General features: G+C 47.5%; 1 protein-coding gene across 5 annotated transcripts in view; it reads right to left on the bottom strand.

The window, feature by feature from the left end:
• Positions 1-232: 232 nt before the first annotated feature.
• Positions 233-22,057, bottom strand: part of LOC117885287 (zinc finger protein 271-like) — an 81,574-nt gene continuing 59,749 nt past the window's right edge. For 2 of the 5 annotated variants that reach the window (XM_034786579.1, XM_034786576.1), the window contains 2 exons: positions 3,183-3,296; positions 233-2,763 (listed from right to left, as the gene is read on the bottom strand). In XM_034786579.1, the coding sequence (XP_034642470.1) occupies positions 1,460-2,755 (1,296 nt within the window). In that variant the 5' untranslated portion in view covers positions 2,756-2,763; positions 3,183-3,296 and the 3' untranslated portion in view covers positions 233-1,459. Of the gene's footprint in view, positions 2,808-3,182; positions 3,297-7,446; positions 7,644-22,057 lie in introns of those variants that run through there. The other 3 variants (XM_034786577.1, XM_034786575.1, XM_034786578.1) reach the window with 2 other exon arrangements.

The raw sequence follows: 22,057 nt of genomic DNA on the forward strand, positions 1-22,057 counted from the left end.
GTGCCCAGTAACTTGGAGCATTCTCTCCCAATGACTGAACTGCATTTGAACTTCCTCCCTGTCATCATGAGGGGTGAGGAGCAGCCACAAATAAAAGAAATTCTGTTGTACCAAATGGTCATCTGTCTCAAAATCCTCAGTAAATCAGAGGTAAATTCTGTCAAACAAATGTAATATCTAATTGTGAGACCAAACCATCTTCAGGAAAGAGGAAAAACTCACAATACAGAGGGCTTTAAAACACCTTCAGTTTCATATAAAATGAATTTCCAGAGCAGGTTATATCTGATAAATCAAAACAGATTCTCCCATTGCATTCTCCTCTGGTCCATTCAAACTTTCTTCACCCAGTGCCACCTCATTATTAATGTCACATTATGTACAAAAGATTTAAGCTTCATCACAAGAGGGAAATGCAGCCGACTTTCCCATCTGCAAACAATCCCCAGGAAAAAGCCCAGAAGCAGCTTTGCCAATAGATGGAAGCAGAGATGAAAGCACAGAATGACTACTCTGTGTTTGGAATCCATCAAATCCCCCTTCCAGGTCTGTGACACTTTCATCTCTAGCCCCAGTGAATCTGATTTAGGATCAAAGCGTGACACCTAAGCACAGGGTGAACACAGAACATGGCATCACATGACACTTTGGGAGGTGCAGGGGTAGAACGTGGGGAGGATAAACGCTATTGTGCCTTACACAGAAGCTAATGCTGCTGGGCTGAGGGGTGATTGTGACAGTGATGGGGAAGGAGGGAATCCCTTTGACACACCCCATCTCCTTTAGGTATCACAGAGACTGAAATTACACATTTCACCCAACCCCACCCCGCTCCTTGTTCTATTTCAATCTATTTTAATTGAGGAAAATGGTAGAAAAAATACTTCTGTCCAGCATATCCCTGAGCAAGGTGAGAACAACAGGAATTGAGACAATCTGTCCCCAAGGGGGAACACGGTGACTAACAATCACTTTGTAATGGGGGAATGGTATCAACGTGATCCTCGGGATTTGTCTAGACTAGGAAAAATGATGGAGGTGAGCTCAGGTCAAAGGGAAAGCTAACTCCAGCCACTGTACCCGGGTTATGTCTGCACTGCAAATGTACTTTTGTTGTTACAAGAAGATCGCTAAGCTGAGCAGCTACCTCCATGTAGAATCCCAGTGGAGACAAGGCACAGGTAGCTTTTACCTCAGTGTAGCTAGTCAAGGTCAACCCATCTCCCCCACCTGGCGCTGATGGATATTTCTGGGAGGAGGAAGACACTCCCAAAGACAAAGGAGTTGATATAAAGGATCATGAAAATCACCCCAAAGAAGGGGAAGGTGCAAAATAGAGGCAGGCAACTCATGTGGAGCTGAGACACCACACTGAAGAAAATGGTGCAAACTATGTGGGAATTCGCTAATGTATTTTACAAAAAATCTTTGGCCAGCCCTAGTCAAGACATTTATGGCATTACTCGCCTATGTGGATTCTCTTATGTTTGATAAAAGTTGAGCTCTGACTAAAACTCTTCCCGCACTCAGGGCACTTGAAGGGTCTCTCTCCTGTGTGGATTCTCTGATGTGTGATGAGGGTTGAGCTCTGACTAAAGCTTTTCCCGCACTCAGAACATGTGTAGGGTGTCTCTCCAGTGTGGACTCTCTGATGTGTGATCAGATTTGAGTTCCGACTGAAGCTTTTCCCACACTCAGAGCACGTATAGGGTTTCTCTCCCGTGTGGATTCTCCGATGTGTGATGAGGTGTGAGCTCCGGTTGAAGCTTTTCCCGCACTCAGGGCATGTGTAGTTTGTCACTCCTCTATGGATTCGCTGATGACTAATAAGGGCTGAGCTCCGACTGAAGCTTTTCCCACACTCAGAGCATGAGCAGAGTGTCTTCCCTACATGGATTCTCTGATGTGTGATGAGGTTTGAGCTTCGACAGAAGCTTTTCCCGCACTCAGAGCATGTGTAGGGTCGCTCTCCCGTGTGGATTCTCTGATGTGTGATGAGGTGTGAGCTCTGGCTGAAGCTTTTCCCGCACTCAAGGCAGGTGTAGGGTGTCTCTCCAGTGTGGATTCTCCGATGTGTGATCAGGTTTGAGCTGTGGTTGAAGCTTTTCCCACACTCAGGGCATGTGTAGGGTTTCTCTCCTGTGTGGATTATCCAATGCCTAATAAGGTCTGAACTCTCACTGAAGGTTTTCTTGCACTCGGCGCACGAATAGGGTGTCTCACCCGTGTGGATTCTCTGATGTGTGATAAGGGCTGAACTCCGACAGAAATTTCTCCCACACTCAGAGCATGTGTAGGGTGTCTCTCCTGTGTGGATTCTTCGATGTTTGATGAGATTTGAACTGTGATTGAAGCTTTTCCCACATTCAGGGCATGTGTAAGGCATCTCTCCAGTGTGGATTCTCTGATGTGTGATAAGGGCTGAGCCATGACTGAAACTTTTCCCACATTCAGGGCATATGTACGGCCTCTCTCCAGTGTGAACTCTGTAATGTGTGATGAGGGTTGAGCTCTGACTAAAGCTTTTCCCACACTCAGAGCATGTGTAAGGTCTCTTTCCCATATTAATTCTTTCATGTCGAATAAGGTCTGAGCCACTACTGAAGCTTTTCTCTGGCCTATGCTGATTCTCACAGGCTTTTGCCTCTCCACAGCTCCCAGAAACTTTCTCTTTGCATCTTCCTGCTAATGTCCCACGTGGTTCCAGTTGCTCAGCATCTTCCTGCTGGGAATACTCATTGTTCTCACTCACCATCCCATCTCCTGGAAGGACAGAGAGAGAATCCAGACATATGTCACTCCCTGTGCTGGGGAGAAAGGAAACGTCAGAGAAAGGAATGGGAAAAGGTGGGAACAAACTCAAATAAGTCTGGAGAGATCAAACAAAACAGAATTTAATTTCCGCCATTCTTTCCCCTCCACTCCCCACAAACCATTCCCCAGAGGACAGAGAGAAGAGGGTCATTTCTTGGTCCTCAGCCCATTCAGGAAGAAGGAAGATTAAGGAGGGAGCTACAGCCTTATGTCAGTCAGGAGAGGCGGGAAGTCATGAGTGACAACTGCTATGAGGATGTCACACCTGCTGGGAACAATTCTGGAGAAGTTACAAGATCTTTGTAGGGAATCCCAAATGTTTCCTTCATTCATGGACAGTTTCCGAGTTGGTTTAATGGATGCCTCACCTGTCTGGGCACCTTTCTGGAGCCCTCTTTCCTCAGAGCCCTGAAGATCTGGGACCCACAGCTCTTCCCCTCTTTCCAGCCGGGAGATCACATCAGGTTTGGAAACTGGAAACCCTGCGTAAGAGAACAAAAACAAGAGAGATCAGTGGAATTTGTGGGATACTTGTCACAAAGAGCATTTCATGGTTTTACCCTGAGCTCATTTTAAGCATCCCGAGGCCACCTTCCTGGGATCCAAGCAGCAGGACAGTTATTATTATTAATCAGGTTTATTATAGTAGTGCCAAAGGGCCAATAAAAAATGGAGCCCCATTGTTCTAGGCATTGTATAAACAGAGTAGTAGATTGCCCATGCCCTGAGGAACTTACAATCTATATAGACAAGACACACACCGGGTCGGGGAAGAATCAGAATACACAAGCAGAGTGAACAATGTAATGGCAGACAGATATGATAAACACAGGCATAACTTGATACTATTGTATTTAACTGTGATGGGGTACACAGTCCCCACACTGGGCCTGATGGGGTTAAAGAACACTAATGGGCACAGGTAGCCCTGCCCCCTCCAGCTTGCGAACCAGCTGGAGGAGCTGGTTAAAAGATGCTTAGAAGCCCAGGGAAATAGGGGGTGGTAGAGTGACCAGGCTGAAGGGAAAACAGGTCCTTCTCCTGAAAAGCCACTTGGAAGGTTGGAGCTGGGATGGCAGCACAATGCTGGTGAGGCCCACAGGTAGTGCCATCTCCAAACTCCACCCCCCTTTTTCTGACAACCAGCAGACCCCACAGGGCTCTGCTCTTTTGAACTCCAGGGGGAAACTTGAGTGGGAGATGAGTTGGTGTTGGTGCTGCTTTGAGCAGGGGATTGGACTAGATGACCTCCTGAGGTCTCTTCCAACCCTGATATTCTATGATTCTATGAGACACCAACCAGAGACCTTGGAAGAGGCTGTTGCTATGGTGGAGAACTACCTGATGTCCCTTGGGTCCATAGCTGAAATGCCAAAAGCCAGTCTGGTGCACCTCGGGGGCCCCAAGTCCCACTGAACCCAAACCTCAGTAAGGGTAACCAGGGGGACTTGGGCACCGAAGAGGGGGGATACAACGGTCAACAGAGGCACCTGGAAGCCCACCCTCAGCTAACCAGGAGACATCTGAGTCAAGCAGAGTAGCCTTATCCGAAGGGGCCATCCCACTCAGGAGAATTAATGTGAAACCTCTTTCTCCCATGGGGGCTAGTTGCATGTGAGCAGCCGGGCCATTTCAGGTGGGACTGCCCATTCATGGACTATAATTATGGGCAGGTCTGGAGAGCGGATAACTGGGTTTCAAAAACAGCACAGGGAAAACGTTAGTCCTTTTGCTAGTGAATGGAGTAAAAGTACAAGGACTGAGACTCTGTCTGCAGCCAGACTTTAGTCAGGGAGTGGTTGGTGGGGTCAGGAGGAGAATCTAGAGGCATGGTCTTCCTCCAGTGTATCCACGGGGACATGCAACCCTGTCCGATTAGACAGGTGCAACTGACTCTGCAAGACCACACTGAGACAGTGCAGGCCAGAGTGGCCAAAGACCTGGCCTCTCTGGTCATACTTCGGCATGACTGGAAGTTTTTCAGGGAGGATGTCCAGGGATGGCATGGAGCATCTGCAGAGGGGCTAGAGCTGAACTAGAAGAACCAGAAGGACAGGAGATGGCCATGGTGGCCAAGAGGAGATGGCTCCATTGGAAGACAAAGATCCAGGAGAAGGACCACCCTCATGCGCAAATGACTTTTCACCTGAACTTAACTGGAGCAGTAGGGGCCTGCTACCACCTTTCAACCTGCACCTGGTGTCTAGCAAATAAACATTTTGGGAGAGCAAATGAGTGACGCAACCCTGAGTCAGGTGCGTGAACATCTCACCCCTGTGGATGACAAAGTGTTAGACCCGCAGCAGCTGAAATAGCGGCCCTATTTTGAAACTGCTAGAGGAGAAATCATATTGGGTGATGAAGCAGGCTGAGACAGGGTTAGTCAATGCAGCTTCGGTACCCAGGAATTTCCCTAGGGGAGATGCTTCAATTGGCCCATGCAATGCTGTACTGGGGCACTTGGGGACAGAGAAGACATTCAACAGAGTGACCACGAAGTTCTACTGGCCGGGCATCCACCCCAGAGGCACGGGACTATTATGCTTCCTGCCCCAAGTACCAGTGGGTGAGCCAGAAAAAGATCTCAAAGGCCCCCCTGGTACTACTCCCCTCTGCAGGGGTCCCTCTGACGGGCAGGTGCTTAGATTGGGGGACAGAGGAAGGATCACTGGATGATTGCCCTGTTGTATTCATTTCCTAGGAAGCATCTGGCATTGGGCCCTGTCAGAAGACAGGATACTGGGCTAGATGGACCATTGCTCTGACTCATTATGGCCATTCTTATGGACAGGCACAGAGCTGGTGGGTCCGCTGAAAACGTCTGCAGCCAGGTACTAATATACATTGGTGATCCTGGATTGTGCCACCAGAGATCCTGGGCCATTCCCCTCTGGTCAGAAATGGCAGCTGTCATTGCCAGTAAGCTCATAAAAGTATTTGCCTGAGTAGGGATCCGCAAAGAATTATTGACAGAGCAAGGGGCAAACATCACCTCACAGTTAGACCTGGGGGGGGGGGGAGAGGAGAATATCGATCTAAGTTATGCAACTTCAGCTACGTGAATAACGTGGCTGAAGTTGATGTACTTAGATTGACTTACCATGGTGTCTTCACCGTGGTAAGTCGACTGCTGCCGCTCCCCCGTCGACTCCGTCTGCACCTGTCATGGCAGTGGAGTACAGAGGTCAACGGGAGAGCGCTGGGGGTCGATTTATTGCGTCTAGACTAGATGCAATAAATCGACCTTTGCTGGATTGATTGCTACCCGCGTAGTGTAGACATACCCTTAGTGAACGAATTTTGCGACTTGATATGGGTCAAGTCCTTGAAGATGTCAGTATACTACCACCAAACTGACAGTCTGGTGGAACAGTTTAACAAAACATTAAAGAGTTGTGGTAGTTCAATCCACTGACTCGTGACACTGGGACCATCCCACCTGTCCTGCTCACCACCTGCGAGGTTCCCCAGGCATCCACAGGTTTCTCCCCATTTGAATTACTACATGGGAGGCAATCAAGGGGAATCTTGGATCTCCTCCATGAGATATGGAAAGGGCAGAACTCCAGAACAACCAATGTAGTGCAGTATGTTATAAAGTCAAGAAAGAAACTGAAGACCCTGGGGGCGCTTGCGAAGGAAAACCTGGAGAAGGCACAACACAACCAGGAGCAGGTCAACAGCAAGGCCCGTCTCTGAGAGCTCCAACCTGGAGACTGAGTGATATTTCTACTGCTCACACTGAAATCCAAGCTACTGGCCTGATGGCAAGGCACTGCCAAGGTGGTAAAACAGGTAGGGGAGATTGATTCTGAGGTCAGCAACCCAGAAGAAAGAAGATAGCCCAGGTATATCAAGTCAACCTGCCCAAGGCTTGGAAGGGACAGGAAGGCCTCCTCGTCATCCCATTCCCACCCTCCCCCAAACTCGGCCCTCAGGCCCCCACACCCAAGATAACATCACAGTACTGGTAGGGAAGAACCTGCGGCCCAGCCAAGAGCAGCGAGGAAATGGGGTAGAGTGAACAGGCTGGAGGGAAGCCAGGTCCTTCAGACATGCCACAGGGAAAGCTGAACCTGGGAGGGAACCACGATGCTGGTGAGTCCCAACTGCAGTGCCTTCACCAAACCCTGCCCTTTCCTGAGCACTGGCAGGCCCTGCGAGGCTCTGCTCATCTGAACTCTGTTCAGTTGCAGATTGTTTGGACTCTGACCATGTCCCGAGCTGAAAGAGAGGAGAGGTAGGAAGTAGCTCAGAGTGGCAGACTCACATCCTCTTCATGGAGGAGTCAGCTACTGTTTATTCCCACAGGGTCCTGGGCTGGGACCTGGTGCAGAGGGAAGGCCATGGCCTCCCTACCATATCCCGCTTGAGAGCTAAGCCAAAGACGGGACAAAGCCATGATGCCTGTGACCTAAAAGCAGGGGTAGGCATCTCTACATCCACCACACTTTGGGATGAGAGATGAGAAACCAGATATGCTAACCATAAGGCCACCTACCCTCCCTGAACAAACTTTAATGTTATGAATTTTACCTGTATATTTGAACTAGCCCTTGAAAGCATGAAAATGTTACTAAGTATTATACTGAGATAGGCCAGATTATATCGGCCCATAAAATATTCACACACCTTTGTATCAAGAAGTGTCATGTATTTGTGTGTTCCTGGCTCACTGAGGGGTGGGTGGGGGATGGATTTCCTGTGGAATCTGCTATCAGCAGGGGATGATTAATGCCAAATTCCAAGGCTGATTATGCAGATATCCAACGTTTGAGGCTTTGTCCCCCTTCGGTAAGAGGCTTTGTCCCCCTTCGGTAAGAGCAGTTACTGGTGTTACCTGTTTCAGGAGGCTGGGGAACAAAGACAGAGTTAGGGGCATAAAAGGCTGTTCGAGCTGACTGAGGGGGGTGTCCTTGAATACGTCTACACTGCAGAAATAAAACCTGACAGGGAGCCTGAGCCTGGGTCTGCAGACTTGGGCTCGCAGGGCTCACACTGCGGCACTAAAAATAGCCGTGTACTTTCCTGCTCAGGCTGGAGCTTGGGATCTGAATCCTGGGGCGGCATGTAGGTCTCAGAGCCTGAGCTTCAGCCGGAGCTGGAACATCAATATGGCTCTTTTCAGCGCTGTAGTGTGAACCCCATGAGCCCGAGTCTGTAGACCCAAGCTCAAAGGCTTCCTGCCACGTGTATTTTTTTGCAGCGTACACATACCCACTGTCTTTCTGGATCCTCTTTAACGACCCATTCATACCAACCCAGCCACTTCATGTCTCCTCCTATGCTGCTTGAGCAGTTTTTTAACCCCTTTGCACCCCCTGGCTAGCAATCCCTAGGCAAGTAGGTCACTGCTGTGCATATTCACAAAAAATATACAGAAAATTCTCACTTCATCACATCTCTTCCTCCTTTCAGACAGAACTGAGCAGGGTCACTTTAATCGATGACCTCAAGAATCCAAGAATTGTTATCCATGGATGCCAAAACCAATCTCCCATCCGCTTGGTAGCTGTACCAGGCATGTCATAGAATCATACAACCAGAGAAACACAAAGTTAGAAGGGACCACGAGGGTCCACGATTCTTACAGTACTGTTTTCGTAAGAAGATAAGATACTGAGTCAGACCAATGGTCCATCTAGCCCCGTATCCTGTCTTCCTACAGTGGTTGGTGCCTGATGCTTCACAGGTTGTGAACAGAACAGGGCAATTTATTGAGTGATTCATCCCCTGTGGTCCAGTCCCAGCTTCTGGGAGCCAGAGGCTAGGCACACCCAGCGCACGGGGTTGTGTCCCTGAGCATCTTCGTTAATAGTCATTGATGGACTTATCCTATGTGAACTTATCTAATTCTTTTCTGAACAGCACTGATCCCAGTACAGATTCCTGAAGGACCCTGCTATTTACCTTTCTCCACTATGAACACTACCATTTATTTCCTACCTTTCCTACCTTTTAACCAGTTAGTTATCCATGAGAGGACTTTCCATCTTATCCCATGACTGCCTTGCTTAAGAGCCTTTGGTGGGGATTGGTCCTGCTTTGAGCAGGGGGTTGGACTAGATGACCTCCTGAGGTCCCTTCCAACCCTGATATTCTATGATTCTATGATCTTTCTGAAAGCCCAAGTGCACCAAATCCACTGGCTCACCCTTGTCCAAATGTTTGTGGACTTCTCAAATAATTCTATTATATTAGTGAGGCACGATTTCCCTTTACAAAAGTAGTGTTGACTCTTTCCCAACAAGTCTCATTAATTTATGTATTTGATAATTCTGTTCTTTCCTACAGTTTCAACCAATTTGCCTGATACCGAAGTTAGGCTTACCAGCCTATAATTACCAGGATTACTTCTGGAGGCTTTAAAAAAAAATCAGCATCACATTAACTACATGAAAGTCATTTGGTACAGAGGCTGATTTAAGCAACCGTGGTGTGGTATTCACCCCACACTAGTCTAGAAGGGGTTAATGAGGCTGAGACAGGGCCAATTCACCAGATAGGCCACACAGGAAAGAGCTGAGGGGAACTGAACAGACTAAGTAAACTCTTGAATGATGGAGCCAGCTCAGAAGGAACAGGCGAGGCTAGGATAAAGCCAGGAAGGTGGCAGCAAAAAAGTACTGCTGTGAGGGAGCATGCAGCCATTTTCTGTACATTAGAGAGGAAAGCAAGGAAATCCTAGTGGGAGAGGGCAAAGCAAAGGCTCAGGGAGATGGCAGCAAGGTTTAAGATGGTGCAGACCTTGCCTGCTAATTATAGGGTCCCTGAGCTGGAACACGGAGTAGGGGGTGAACCCGGGTTCCCTTACGAGCCACTGGGGAAGTGGCGCAGACCAGGCTGTGAATGGGAAGACAGCCAGAGACATTGTGCATGGAGAGACTTTGATACCTGGCAAAACATATAGTGACCTGGCTAGAGAGCCAATCCACAGAGAGCACCTGGACTTCCAGAGAGTGGGACAGAGAGGCAGCAGGGTATGCAATGAGCTGCAGAAGTAGGCACTGGATCTGGAAAGAGCTAATCCCCAGAGCAGCCAGGAGGAGGCACCCTAGTGGTGAGTGAACCTGGTGACAATTTGGTGGTAACACAGGCACTGATACAAGGGGAGGATCAGAGACTGGGCAGGACTAGCACCCCTAATACAAGCGGTGAATGGACCCCAGGACTGTGATAGGTTACATACCAAAGTTAGTAGTTTGGCAATTTCATATCCGAGTTCCATCTGAACTCTTGGGCAAATACCGTCTGGTCCCATGGACTTATTACTGTTTAATTTATCAATTTGTCCCAAAACCTCCTTAACTGACTCCTCAGTCTGGGACAGTTCCTCAGATTTGTCACCTAAAAATGGCTCAGGATTGGGAATCTCCCTTCCATGCTCTGCAGTGAAGATATATATACCAAGAATTAATGTAGCTTCTCCTCAGTGGCATTGCCTTCCTTGAGTGCTCCTTTATCAACTCGATTGTCCAGTGGCCCCATTGATTTCTTGGTAGGCTTCCTGTTTCTCATGTACCTGAAAAAAATTTGTTGTTCTTTTGTGTTATTTGCTAGTTGCTCTTCAAATTCTTTTTTTGGCCTCGCTAATTATACTCTTAAACTTGACTTGCCAGAGTTTATGGTGCTTTCTATTTTCCTCAGTAGGATTTAACTTCCCAGTTTTTAAAGGACGCCTCTTTGTCTCTAATCACATATTTTATTCACTTGTTAAGCCTTGGTGGCATTTTTTTGATCCTGTTACTGTTTTTTTATTTGAAGTATACAAATAGTTTGAGCCTCTATTATGGTGTTTTTGAAAAGTTTCTGCGCAGTTTGCAAGCATTTTACTCTTGTGACTTTTGCCACCACACAATCTTTGAGTTTGAAACTAGGACAGGGTCCTGCCACTACCTCCTCCCACTCATCTGTAGAGAGTGAGGAGGGCAGTGAATCTATATTCCTCCAGGTGTGCACTGTCTTGACTGCAGCCTGGAGAGTCTTTACCCCTAGGTGGTGGTAGGAAATGGCACCTTGAGAATTTGGGGTATGTGACACAGCGGTTCACTGCTGCCAACTAGCAAAGGGTTCGTTTTTCTTCACAAGAAACCCGTGTCTCAGACCTGACAAACTCAATATACCTAATACACTGCCTTCATGGCATTTATTCATAAAGGGTAGCAGGTGAAGTCTCTACTGAAAGCTTGTAACCTATCTGCTCTCATAATCACGTGTGTACAAGTTATATTTAACTACATTGCAAATCATGGCCATATGGTCTTGGAGTGAAAGTGAATCACCAGGGAACCACATGTCTCAGCGATGGCCCATTTAAGCAGGAGGGAATTATCACCCTTCCCAGGCTAGCTGACTATGGGATGTATTGCTCAATTGTCTACTGTAAATGTGTGTCCTGACCTCTAGGGCACTGCCTCATGCCCAGACATGGCACTGCAGGAAACTTTGCCTCTCACACTCCCTCAGGTAGCCACTTCCTTGACCACAATGACCATTCCCAGCCAGTCCCTACTCCTGACTGCTTTACTAGGTCTTCTGTGGCTCACCCCCAGCCACATCACATGACACTTCAGTCCCCTTCTTGGGTTCATCTCTAAATAAAAAGGGCCTTCGCCCCTCCTGAGCTTGACTCCAAACAATAAGTGCTTCACCCCTGGGCTTCTACCTCATTCTCTGGTCCTCACAGACCCTCACTCAGGGCTCCTCTCTGCTCTTGGGCCCCATCACAGAAGTTGACCTACTCCTGTAGTCCTGAGTCCTGGCCACAGCCTGTCCCAAACTACCAGGCCTTCATCCAGGCCCTTCCCAGAAAGAGGGAACTCTCCCTAGATCCTCTCTCAACTGAGCTCACTCTGCTCCTTACACACCCTAGCGCCTTTCTCTTCTTTGTTTGTTTATTTTTTTAATGGTGAAGCAGACCTGACTGATTAGTCTATAGCCGACACCAATTACAATTCCTAAACACTTAGTGCTTTATATTCCCTCGTTCTGCCCTGTGTCTTTTAGGTGATGTAACAATGCCCTTCTAATAATACCCCATTTCCTTGATATTTTTATGAATTGGATTGGATTTCTCAGAAAGTTTTCCCCTTTCTTTATCAAAGCCCCTTACATACCCATAAATTGTGATAAATTGTTTCTTCCAATTTACAGAGTGCACATAATCTCTGTTCGTGTCTATTTACTCCAAAAAGATTTTTGTTTATGCCACAGTGACCAGTTAGTACTGTAAACAAAATCATTTCATTTTTCCTATGCAGGCCCTGAAGTATGTCATTATCCACAGCTCTAGGGCACAATTCAAAAATTATTTGCCTGTTTTTTTATTAATCCAAAATTTTTGCCATTCCTCTTTTTTTTTCTGTACTAGGCTTTCATTTCTTACAGTGTTTTTAGCTAATTTATCTACCATGTCATTCCCTGTTATCCCAATATCCTCTGGGTTCCAAGCTAATGCTACATGTATCCCCATCTGTACTCTGTTCTGAGACATATAATTTCATTGATTAAATCACTTCTACATACTGAGACACTCTTTTTTATCACCATAAGGCCTCAGACTGAGTCCAAAAAAAATAAAATAAAAGACTACCACTGTTGGACATATATCCCAGATCCAATTTAATGATAGCATTATTACTATTAGTTTGGCTGCCATGACAGCCATTTAATCAGAAATTATTTTAGATGTACTAATTCCAAATTTTGATATACAAGTTATTGCCCCTGGTGCTTCTGTTTTTTTTGTTCGGACCCATCTGTATATATTTGACAAAACTGACTCCAGTTTTCATCTATATATTGGTACACTTCATTTTTAATACCTACTGTCACTTTTCTTTCCTTAAGTTTATAAAATAAATCTAAATCCACATTTGGACATGTGACTTCCATCCATAAGGGGAAGTTACTCACCTTGCAGTAACTGAAGTTCTTTGAGATGTGTGTCCCTGTGGGTGCTCCACTCTAGGTGTCGGTGTGTCCTGGTGCCGTTGATCAGAGATTTTCGGTAGCTGTGCCTGGTCCGGATGCAGGCACTCAGTTGGTATCTCCCGTCTCGTTGGAATCTTCCTGAGCGCCTGCGTCCCGCACCCCCCTCAGTTCCTTCTCTACCATGGGGCGATTATACTAGTACTCCAAAGTAGAGGGGAGGAGGATGGGGAGTGGAGCACCCACAAGGACACACATCTCGAAGAACTTCAGTTACTGCAAGGTGAGTAACTTCCCCTTCTTCTTTGAGTGCTGTCCCTGTGGGTGCTCCACTCTAGGTCGGTGGGACTTTGGAGATCCAGCAGTGAGTACTGTAGAGAGTACTGTATGGCCTACTATGGTGTCTGCCGTGGTATCTTGCGTGATAGCATAGTGTTTGGCAAACGTATGTTCAGAGGACCATGTAGCCGCTTTACAGATGTCAGAAATGGGTACGTTATGTAGGAAGGCAACAGATGTCGACATAGTTTGAGTGGAATGAGTTCTAATGCCTTTGAGCAGTTGAATATTTTGAATACAGTAAGAGGATCTGATGCAGTCAGAGATCCACTTGGACAGACGTTGTTTAGAGATAGCCATACTTTTGATCTTTCAGTGATGGAGACAAAGTTGTGGAGATTTACGAAATAGCTTAGTCCTGTCTAAGTAAAAAGCGATTGCTCACCTGACATCGAGAGTATGCAGGGTTGCCTCTGTGGAATCTTGTGAGGTTTGGGATAGAAAGTAGGTAAGTATATAGGTTGGTTAAGGTGGAAGGTGGATACCACCTTAGGGAGAAATTTAGAATGTGGTCTCAGAGTGACTTTGTCTTTGGAGAAGATTGTGTAGGGAGGATGGGCCATCAGGGCGCTTATTTCACCTACTCTCCTTGCTGATGTTATTGCAACTAAGAAGCCATCTTCATGGACATATGGAGAAGAGAGGAGGCAGCCAAAGGCTCGAATGGAGGTTTCATGAGAGCATGAAGAACGAGGTTAAGGTTGGGTAAATTTCAGGGTAGAGATTTTGCAGGCCCGTAATAAATCGTTTTATGGTGGGGTGGGTAAAGAGTGAATAACCTTCTAACAGGTCATGGAAGGTGGTAAGCGCCGCCAGGTGCACTTTGATCGAGCTGAGCGAAAGTTCATCCTGTTTTAGTTTCAGGAGGTAGTCTAGAATGTTAGGGAGGGTCACCCTATTGGGCATTAAGTGATTACGTGAGCACCAGAGGGCGAAACTTCCACTTCTGCAGGTAGGTTTTACGAGTGGAGTCTTTTCTACTGTGCAGGAGGACATATCGGACTTGCTTGGAACAGGCTAGTTCATGGGTTTGGAACATGAAGGAACCAGGCTGTGAGGTGGAACTTTTAGAGCTGGGGGTGAAGAACCCGTCCGTTGTCCTGGGAAAGGAGATCTGGCCTGTTGGGGAGAGCCCGCAGATGACAGGAGGACATGTGGAGTAGGTAAGGATACCACGGTTGTCTTGGCCAAGCCGGGGCAATAAGGATGACCCGGGCTTTGTCGTGTATGATCTTCCGAAGAACCCTGTGTAGCAGCGGGATTGGTGGGAAGGCGTACAGGAGAGAGTTGTTTCACAGGATGAGGAACGTGTCTCCTAGGGATGCAGTCCCGAGTCCCGCTCTGGAGCAAAACAGGACATTTTTGATTTTGGGTTGTGGCAAAGAGGTCTATTGATGGGGTGCCCCAGAGGGAGAAGAGCTGTTGAAGTATTGCAGGGTGCAGCGCCCATTCATATTCTGTCGAGAAGTGCCTGCTGAGTGCGTCGGCAGTAGTGTTGTGGCAGCCTGGTAGGTAGGAAGCGATGATTTGTATTTGATGTTGTATGCACCAATTCCATAGTCCGATGGCTTCCATGCAAAGGGAATGTGATCGGGCTCCCACTTGTCTGTTGATGCAGTACATACATACTATGTTGTCAGTTAAGACCTGAATAGATTTGTTCTTTATGAGGGGAAGAAAGTGAAGGCATGCTCGCCTCACTGCTCTGAGCTCTAAGAGATTTATGTGTAGGTGCGTCTCTGATGTGGACCACCAGCTTTGTGCCCTGTGTCCCCCTAGATGTGCTCCCCAACCGGTTAGGGAAGTGTCCGTGGTGAGCATGAGCGTTGAGGACCGTTGCTGGAAGGAAACCCCCATGCAGAGGTTTTTTGGTCTTGTCCACCAATGTAGGGAAGCTTTAACATTGGGAGGAGAAGTTAGCAGCGTCCCTAAGGTTGGGTTTGAAATTGGAATTGAGCCAGCCCTGAAGACATCTCATGTGTAGCCTGGCGTACTGGACCATGAAGGTGGTGGCTGCCATGTGACCAAGGAGCTGTAGACAGATTCTTGCCTGTGTCCTGGGACGAGCGTGCGTATGAGTTGTGTGATAGCGAGGAATCTGTGATATGGGAGCGAGGCCCTGCTCTGGATTGAATCAAGATGAGCTCCGATGAACTCGATCTATTGTGTAGGTGTCAGGGTGGATTTTTAGATCTTTATTTTATTCAGGCTGTGAAAGAGGGAGATGGCGAAATGGGTAGCTTGAAGTGTCTCGCCATAGGAGTTGCCCTTGATGAGGCAATCATCCAGATAGGGGAAAAGCATGATCCCATGTTTGTGGAGGTAAGTCATGACCACGGCTAGAGTTTTGGAAAAGACTCTCAGCGCTGTGGAGAGGCCAAAAGGAAGAACTCTGTATTGAAAATGGTCGTGACCAATTGTGAATCGTAGGAAGCATCTGTGAGCTGGATGAATTGATATATGAAAATAAGCATCCTATAGGTCAAGGGCTGTAAACCAGTTCCCTTGATCCAGTGCAGGAATTATTGTGCCCAGTGTGACCATCTTGAATTATTGTACCCTCATGAATTTGTTCAGTCGGCATAGGTCTAGTATAGGCCTCCCTCCCCGGATTTTTTTCTGAGCCAGGAAGTAATGGGAGTAGAATCCTTTCCCTCAATGTTGCGTCGGCACAGGTTCCACTGCGCCTAGCTGGAGAAGGTGAGCCACTTCTACGAGAAGGAGGTGCTCATGAGAGGGGTCCCTGAAGAGGGATGGGGAAGGGTAGGAGGATAAGATATGAATGGGATAGAGTAACCGGACTGAACTATTTTGAGGACCCAGCAGTCCCGTGTAATTCGCTGCCAGACATGTTGGAAACACTTGAGGCGGTGGCCAAACCCTCGACCAACGTTTCAAAATTGTTGTTTATTATGGATGGGAGGTGGTTGCTTGAGCTTGATTTTGTCTGCGCTTAGGGGGTCTAGCGCGATTCTGATTTACGTCGTATGGTTTGGGTTGAGGCCGATAATATTGTTGTGTGCACGGTCTTTGGTGGTGTTGGTATAGTTGTCTCCTGGGAAGAGATGGGTGAATGCCCAGGGTGCGCAGAGTCGCTCTAGAATCTTTCATGGTGTGAAGTAGTTTATCGTTTTTTTTTAAAAGAGCTTGTCTTTAGCAAAGGGGAGGTCCTCCACTTTGGCCTGCAGATCTTTAGGGATGCCAGATGCAGAGAGCCATGAAGATCTGCGCATAACCGCAGCAGTTGCAGTAGTACGGGCTGCTGTGTCCGCCGTGTCTAAAGAGGCTTGTAGGGCCATTCTGGAAATCAATTGGCCCTCACTCAGAAGTGATTTAAAGTCCACTCTCCTATCTATTGGAATGTAGGAGGCGAATTAAAAAAGTTTATTGTAGTTATCAAAGTCGTAGCTGGCAAGGAGTGCAGAGTAGTTTGCAATCCTGAATTGTAGAGTGGAGGACGTGTAAACCTGGCGACCCAAGACGTCAAGGCGTTTAAGGTCCTTGTCTTTGGTGTGGGCTGATATTGTGGCTGTTTCGTCCTTTGTGCAACTGCATCGATGATGAGAGAGTTCAGTTGTGGGTGAGAAAATAGGAAGTCAGCGTCCTTAGCAGGAACATAGTATTTACATTCAGCCTTTCTGCAGGTTGGTAATAAAGAAGCTGGAGTTTGCCAGAGTGTGTCAGCTGGTTCCAGGAGTGCTTCATTTATAGGGAGTGCGATCTTGGAGGGTGCAGAAGGTTGAAAGATTCTGAGGAGTTTGCATTATGTCTCCTGAACCTCTTCTAGGGGGATTTCCTGACTCTTGAAAAGCTCTTGAAATTGTTTACAGTTGTCCACGTTCTATGGAGGCGGGGGGAGAGGGCTCCGTCTGGAGCAGATGGAGAATTAGGGTTCAGTGAGTCAGGATATGGTTCGTAGCTCATGTTCTCAGGAGGGGGTTCAGGTACTCTAGAAGTGGAGGGAGCTGGAGATCGAGGCACAGAGGTCTGAGGATGAGTGGTAAGAGGATGTGGCCAATGGTACCACTGAGGCCAAGGCATAGGGTTGGAGAACCCAGGTGCTGCCCACGGGGGGGTGAAGTAGGGAAACTGAGGCTGGTGGCTGTGGACTGTAGCCTGAGGTGGAAGAGGTTCCAGTGGAGGAGGAGGTGATGATGATTTACCTCTTGCCGTAGCAGATGTTCATGAGAGGAGTCCCTGAAGAGGGACAGGGAGGGAGGGTGGCTGTGGGGGGGTTGGACAGGAAAGGAATGCTATAGCCCATACGGATGACTTCTAGGGCTCATTTCTTCATGGTGATGGCAGCCCATTTCAGGTAGAATGGGAGAAAACGGTCTCCAAATAGATGGCTGGCTGGTGTAAGAATTGGAATGTGGGAGAGGTCTTCCAGACCCTCGACCAAGCCTTCAAATTTGTTGTTTAGAGGAAGGAACTTGAGATGCCGCACCTGGTGGAGGTTGGCATCATTGTGTACTTTGTCTTTGTTGTTTTTCGTAAGGCCTCTGGTATTGTGTATATGTTGAATATCTATTTCTCTGGTATGGTTGATACCTATATTGTCTTCTTTTTGTAGCAGGTGTATGAATGCTGAGGGATTGAAGTGTTGCCTGAGAGTCCTTCATAGTGTGCAGTACCTCATTGGTTTTGGCTGTAAACAATTTTTCTCCGTCGAAGGGGAGGTCTTCGACTGTATTTTGTATTTTCTGTGGAATACTGAGGAGTTCAACCACGAGGCCAGTCACATGACCACAGCTGTAGCAGAGGCTGTGTCAACAATGTCTAATGAGGCCTGTAGGACCGTGCATGCAATCATTTGCCCATCGGATCAGCGATCTAAATTGTTCTTTTTTTCCCTCTGGAACTTCATTAATAAAGTCCATAAACTTTCCATAGTTTCTGTGGTTGTACTTGGCAAATAGTACTGCATAACTTGCCACTCTGAATTGAAGCGTGAAGCCTCTTACTATCCTTATCAAAGGGCGTGGCCCGAAAGTGTTGTTGTTTGCCTCTCTGGTTGGCCACTTCCACTACCAGCGAGTTGGGTGCTGAGTCTGTGAATAAAAATTCTGATCCCTTCGAGGGAACATAATACTTTTTGTCCGCTCTTTTGCAGGTTAGAGGTATGGTAGCTGGAGTTTGCCATACCATTTTGGCAGGTTCCATGATAGCATTGCCAATCAATGGGGCTATCTTTGATGAACATGTCTGTTAATTCATGTTCAGTTTCTGGCACTTCCGCCAGAGCAATTTTGAGCTCATTGGCCACTCTTGAATAAATCTTGGAAGTGAGTAAAGTTATCTGCGGTTGTTGGGAGTGGAGGCATAATTGCCTCGCCCAGTGAGGAGAATGAATTATTGTTGGTTGTTGAGGTGTCAGAAGTAGTGTCCTCTTCTTGCTCTGCCATGGGTTCATCCCTTGTCTTGGTACCTACGGTCTCCGAGGGTGGAGGTGGGGAATCTGGTATCTTCCCTACATGGGTTGGGGTGCCTGCTGTAGTGCCTTCTGTAAGACATCCAGGGATCCCAGTATGTCCAGTGACCAGGGAAGGGCATGGGTGGTCCCATCCATGAGTGACCATACCATGGTGGCATGTCGTGCGCATATGTGGACCGTGATTGTAGTGGTCCAGCTGCATAGGTGTTTTGATCAGGGAGGAATGGTGAGGGGAGAATACCCCTTCAACCTCCTCATATTCGTTGCTCGAGAGCTGTGGTGCTATCAGAGATAATTGTTGTGGTTAGATGTTGGTGCCCAAAAGAGGGAACTGCGGGGTTGAGGAGACCAACAGATCCTTCTGATGCAGAAAGTGGTGCGGCGCTGAGAGCCTCGGTGGCATAGCGTGAGGTGCTGATTGCATTGGCAGTAAGGCGTGCTGAGCTGCTGTAATCTATGTGTCAGCACTCTTGTGCTAGCAGCATTGGGCTGTGGCACCGTAATCAGAGCAGTTGTCGGTGCTGTCTCCTTTAGCACTGTAGACGGTGCCATGGTGGAGACGGGCAGTTTAGAACCCTTAGACTCTGCACCGGAGTGCTGGATTATGGCAGCAGCTGCCACGTGGGTGGTGCCAGAGGTGCCTGGAGCATCGTAAGTGCTGAGCCACGGTGCAGCCGGCACCAAGGAGAGCGATTTGGTTGGTGACCGTTTTCTGCTCGTCTCTTCTCTATGAGGAGAAGAGGATGCTCTTTCTTTTTGCAGATTTTTTGGTCTTTGGGGACTTTGGTGGTGAAGAGACCAGTGACCTATGCTGGGAAGAGGTTTCCTGCCACAGGTCAGAGGCTGGTCTTAATGACTTTTCCATCAAAATGAGTTTCAGCCTCAGGTCTCTATCTCTGCGTGCCCTAGCTTTCAGTTTGTTACAATGGGCACATTTCTGAGGAATTTCTGTCTGTTGCCTAGGCAGGCATCAGACACATTGAGTGTGTCCATCTGACACAGGCATCGCCTCTCAGCACAAATCCTGGTGAACCAGGCCTTTATCTAACTTAATACTAACTGTATTAAAGGAGGAAGAAATAAAAAAAGGTTTTGAAGGAACATAAATCTAAATTTAAATTATCCTAACTCACTAACTTATCTTAACAGTAGAAACTAAGACTTTTAACGGGGCTGCTGAGCTCCATCTCAGTCCAGGGATAGTTGAGAAGGAAGTGAAGGGTCCGGGTTCCATGTGCGCTAGATGAAGCGCCAACGGTGCACGAGGCAGGCACTGCGCATGTGTGACTTGTACAGACACTGCTGCTAAAACTCTACGGGCAGAGGCGCTGGGATGCACCATCACCTGGAGCGGTGCACCCACAGGGACATCTCTTGAAGAAGAATATGAGGTTTTGCTGTTGCTAGAAAAACTGTTTCAGCCCATTAGGGGGTATGATTAGTTAAATTTTTGCATTGTCATGCTTTAAGTAAAATAATTGATTAAGGTATAGATAAGCAGGACTCTCACTTTATATAATGAGGGTCAGAAGAGAAGCCTGTTGGAACCAAACTCTGGGACACAGATCAAAACCAAACCTGCCAGAATTCTTATATCCTGCACGACCATACCACGCAGCAGCTGAAACCCTAGGTGAAATCTAATCCTGACTGGCCATCAGGAAAAGTCTGCCTACTTTATTGGGAGTGGTGAGCATTAGAAGCTTGGCACATGTATTTTGTTGATTAATGCTAATAAATGTACATTAAGGATATTTATTCTATAAAGGCTCTTTCACTGGGAAAAGATCCTGTTAACCCATAGAGGGCCATTGCACGGAGTGGGGGAGGATAAGGCTCTAAATTTGTGCAGGCAATAAATGCCACTAACAATTGTGAACTGGTTTGTGCTGTGTCTCACAGCAAACTGACGACTATGAAATCGTCATGTTCCCTGTGGTCCTTTTTGCAGCTCTGGAAGTACTGGAGAATTGTGCATCCTATACTTGCAACGCTCATAACAATCATGCAGATTCTATGCTTCTGTGAGAGATAGCAGACAGCAACAAGTCCAGCACAGGATCATGGGAAATTAAAAATAAGCTCAAAATTATGGGATAGAGTTGATATGACGATATGGGATGGAGAACATTGCATTATAGGAAGTTGACCCCTTGCTCCCAGTCACACCTGTGAGACTCGTTTCTGCCCCACCATGCCTTGCCAAAACTACCCAAAATATAGTGTGCTGATGGTGGAAGGTTGCTCACTGGGGTATCTACCCATGTGCACTGACGCAAGCACTCCTAGTGATTATGTGCAGAGGGGAGAAAAGGACCACGTATGTACGTGCACAAACCATGTACTAAATGAAGCGGCTGTATGCGGACACAACTTGCACTGGCAACATTTTGTAGTACAGAAATGGTCACAGTGTTATCCAGCTTCACTACATGTTGTCCAAAGGAGTGGGGAGGGGAAAGACAACTCCTTCCATACAACTCTCTTTTTTCAGGCCCTACTAGCCTTGATTTTCTCTCTCTCTCCTGCTGCTCCCCCCTTGCACTTCCTCCCTATGCTCTTTTATCTAATCTCCTTGTTACTGGGTTAATTAGCTCATTAGCTTCACTGCCCCAGTCTGATCTGGTAATGAGGAGCTTCTCTCTTAATCAGGCCCTGCCCAGGGCCTAATGGGTTAAACAATGACGAGAGCGCTGGTTCAATTGCTGATTCCCAGCACTCTGTCACAAACTCCAAGAAAAGACTCTGAACAGGGAACCCTCAGGGCTGAGCTGAAATCAATGAACCACCCTGATTATGAAAAGAGACAAAAGCCTGGGACTATGTAAGGGTACGTCTACACTACGAGAGTAGTTCGATTTTACTTAAATCGAATTTGTGGAACCGATATTACAAAGTCGAATGTGTGTATCCACACTAAGGACAGTAATTCGACTTTGTGAGTCCACACTAACGGGGTAAGCATCAACATTGGAAGCAGTGCACTGTGGGCAGCTATCCCACAGTTCCCGCAGTCCCCGCTGCCCATTGGAATTCTGGGTTGAGCCGCCAATGCCTTCTGGGTAAAAAAATGTGTCGAGGGTGCTTTTGGGTAACTGTCGTCATCCATCCATCACTCCCTCCCTCCCTCCCTGAAAGCGCCGGCGGGAAATCAGTTCGCGCACTTTTCTAGTCAGTGACAGCACGGACGCCACAGCACTGCGAGCATGGAGCCCGCTGCGACCATCGCTGCAGTTATGGCCGTTGTCAACACCTTGCACCTTATCATCCACCTTTTCGAGAGGCAGATGCTGAGAAATTGGGCGAGGCTACGACAGCGCGGTGAGGATATTAAGTCTGAGAGGGGCATAGACCTCTCACAAAGCATGGGACCCCGCACCGTGAACATCATGGTGGCAATGGGTCATGTTGATGCTGTGGAACGGTGATTCTGGGCCCGAGAAACAAGCACAGACTAGTGGGACCGCATAGTGCTGCAGGTCTGCGATGAATCACAGTGGCTGTGAAACTTTCGGATGCGGAAGGGAACTTTCCTGGAAC

This window comes from Trachemys scripta, chromosome 11 (genome assembly GCF_013100865.1).
Source record: "Trachemys scripta elegans isolate TJP31775 chromosome 11, CAS_Tse_1.0, whole genome shotgun sequence".
NCBI classification, from domain to species: Eukaryota; Metazoa; Chordata; order Testudines; family Emydidae; genus Trachemys; species Trachemys scripta.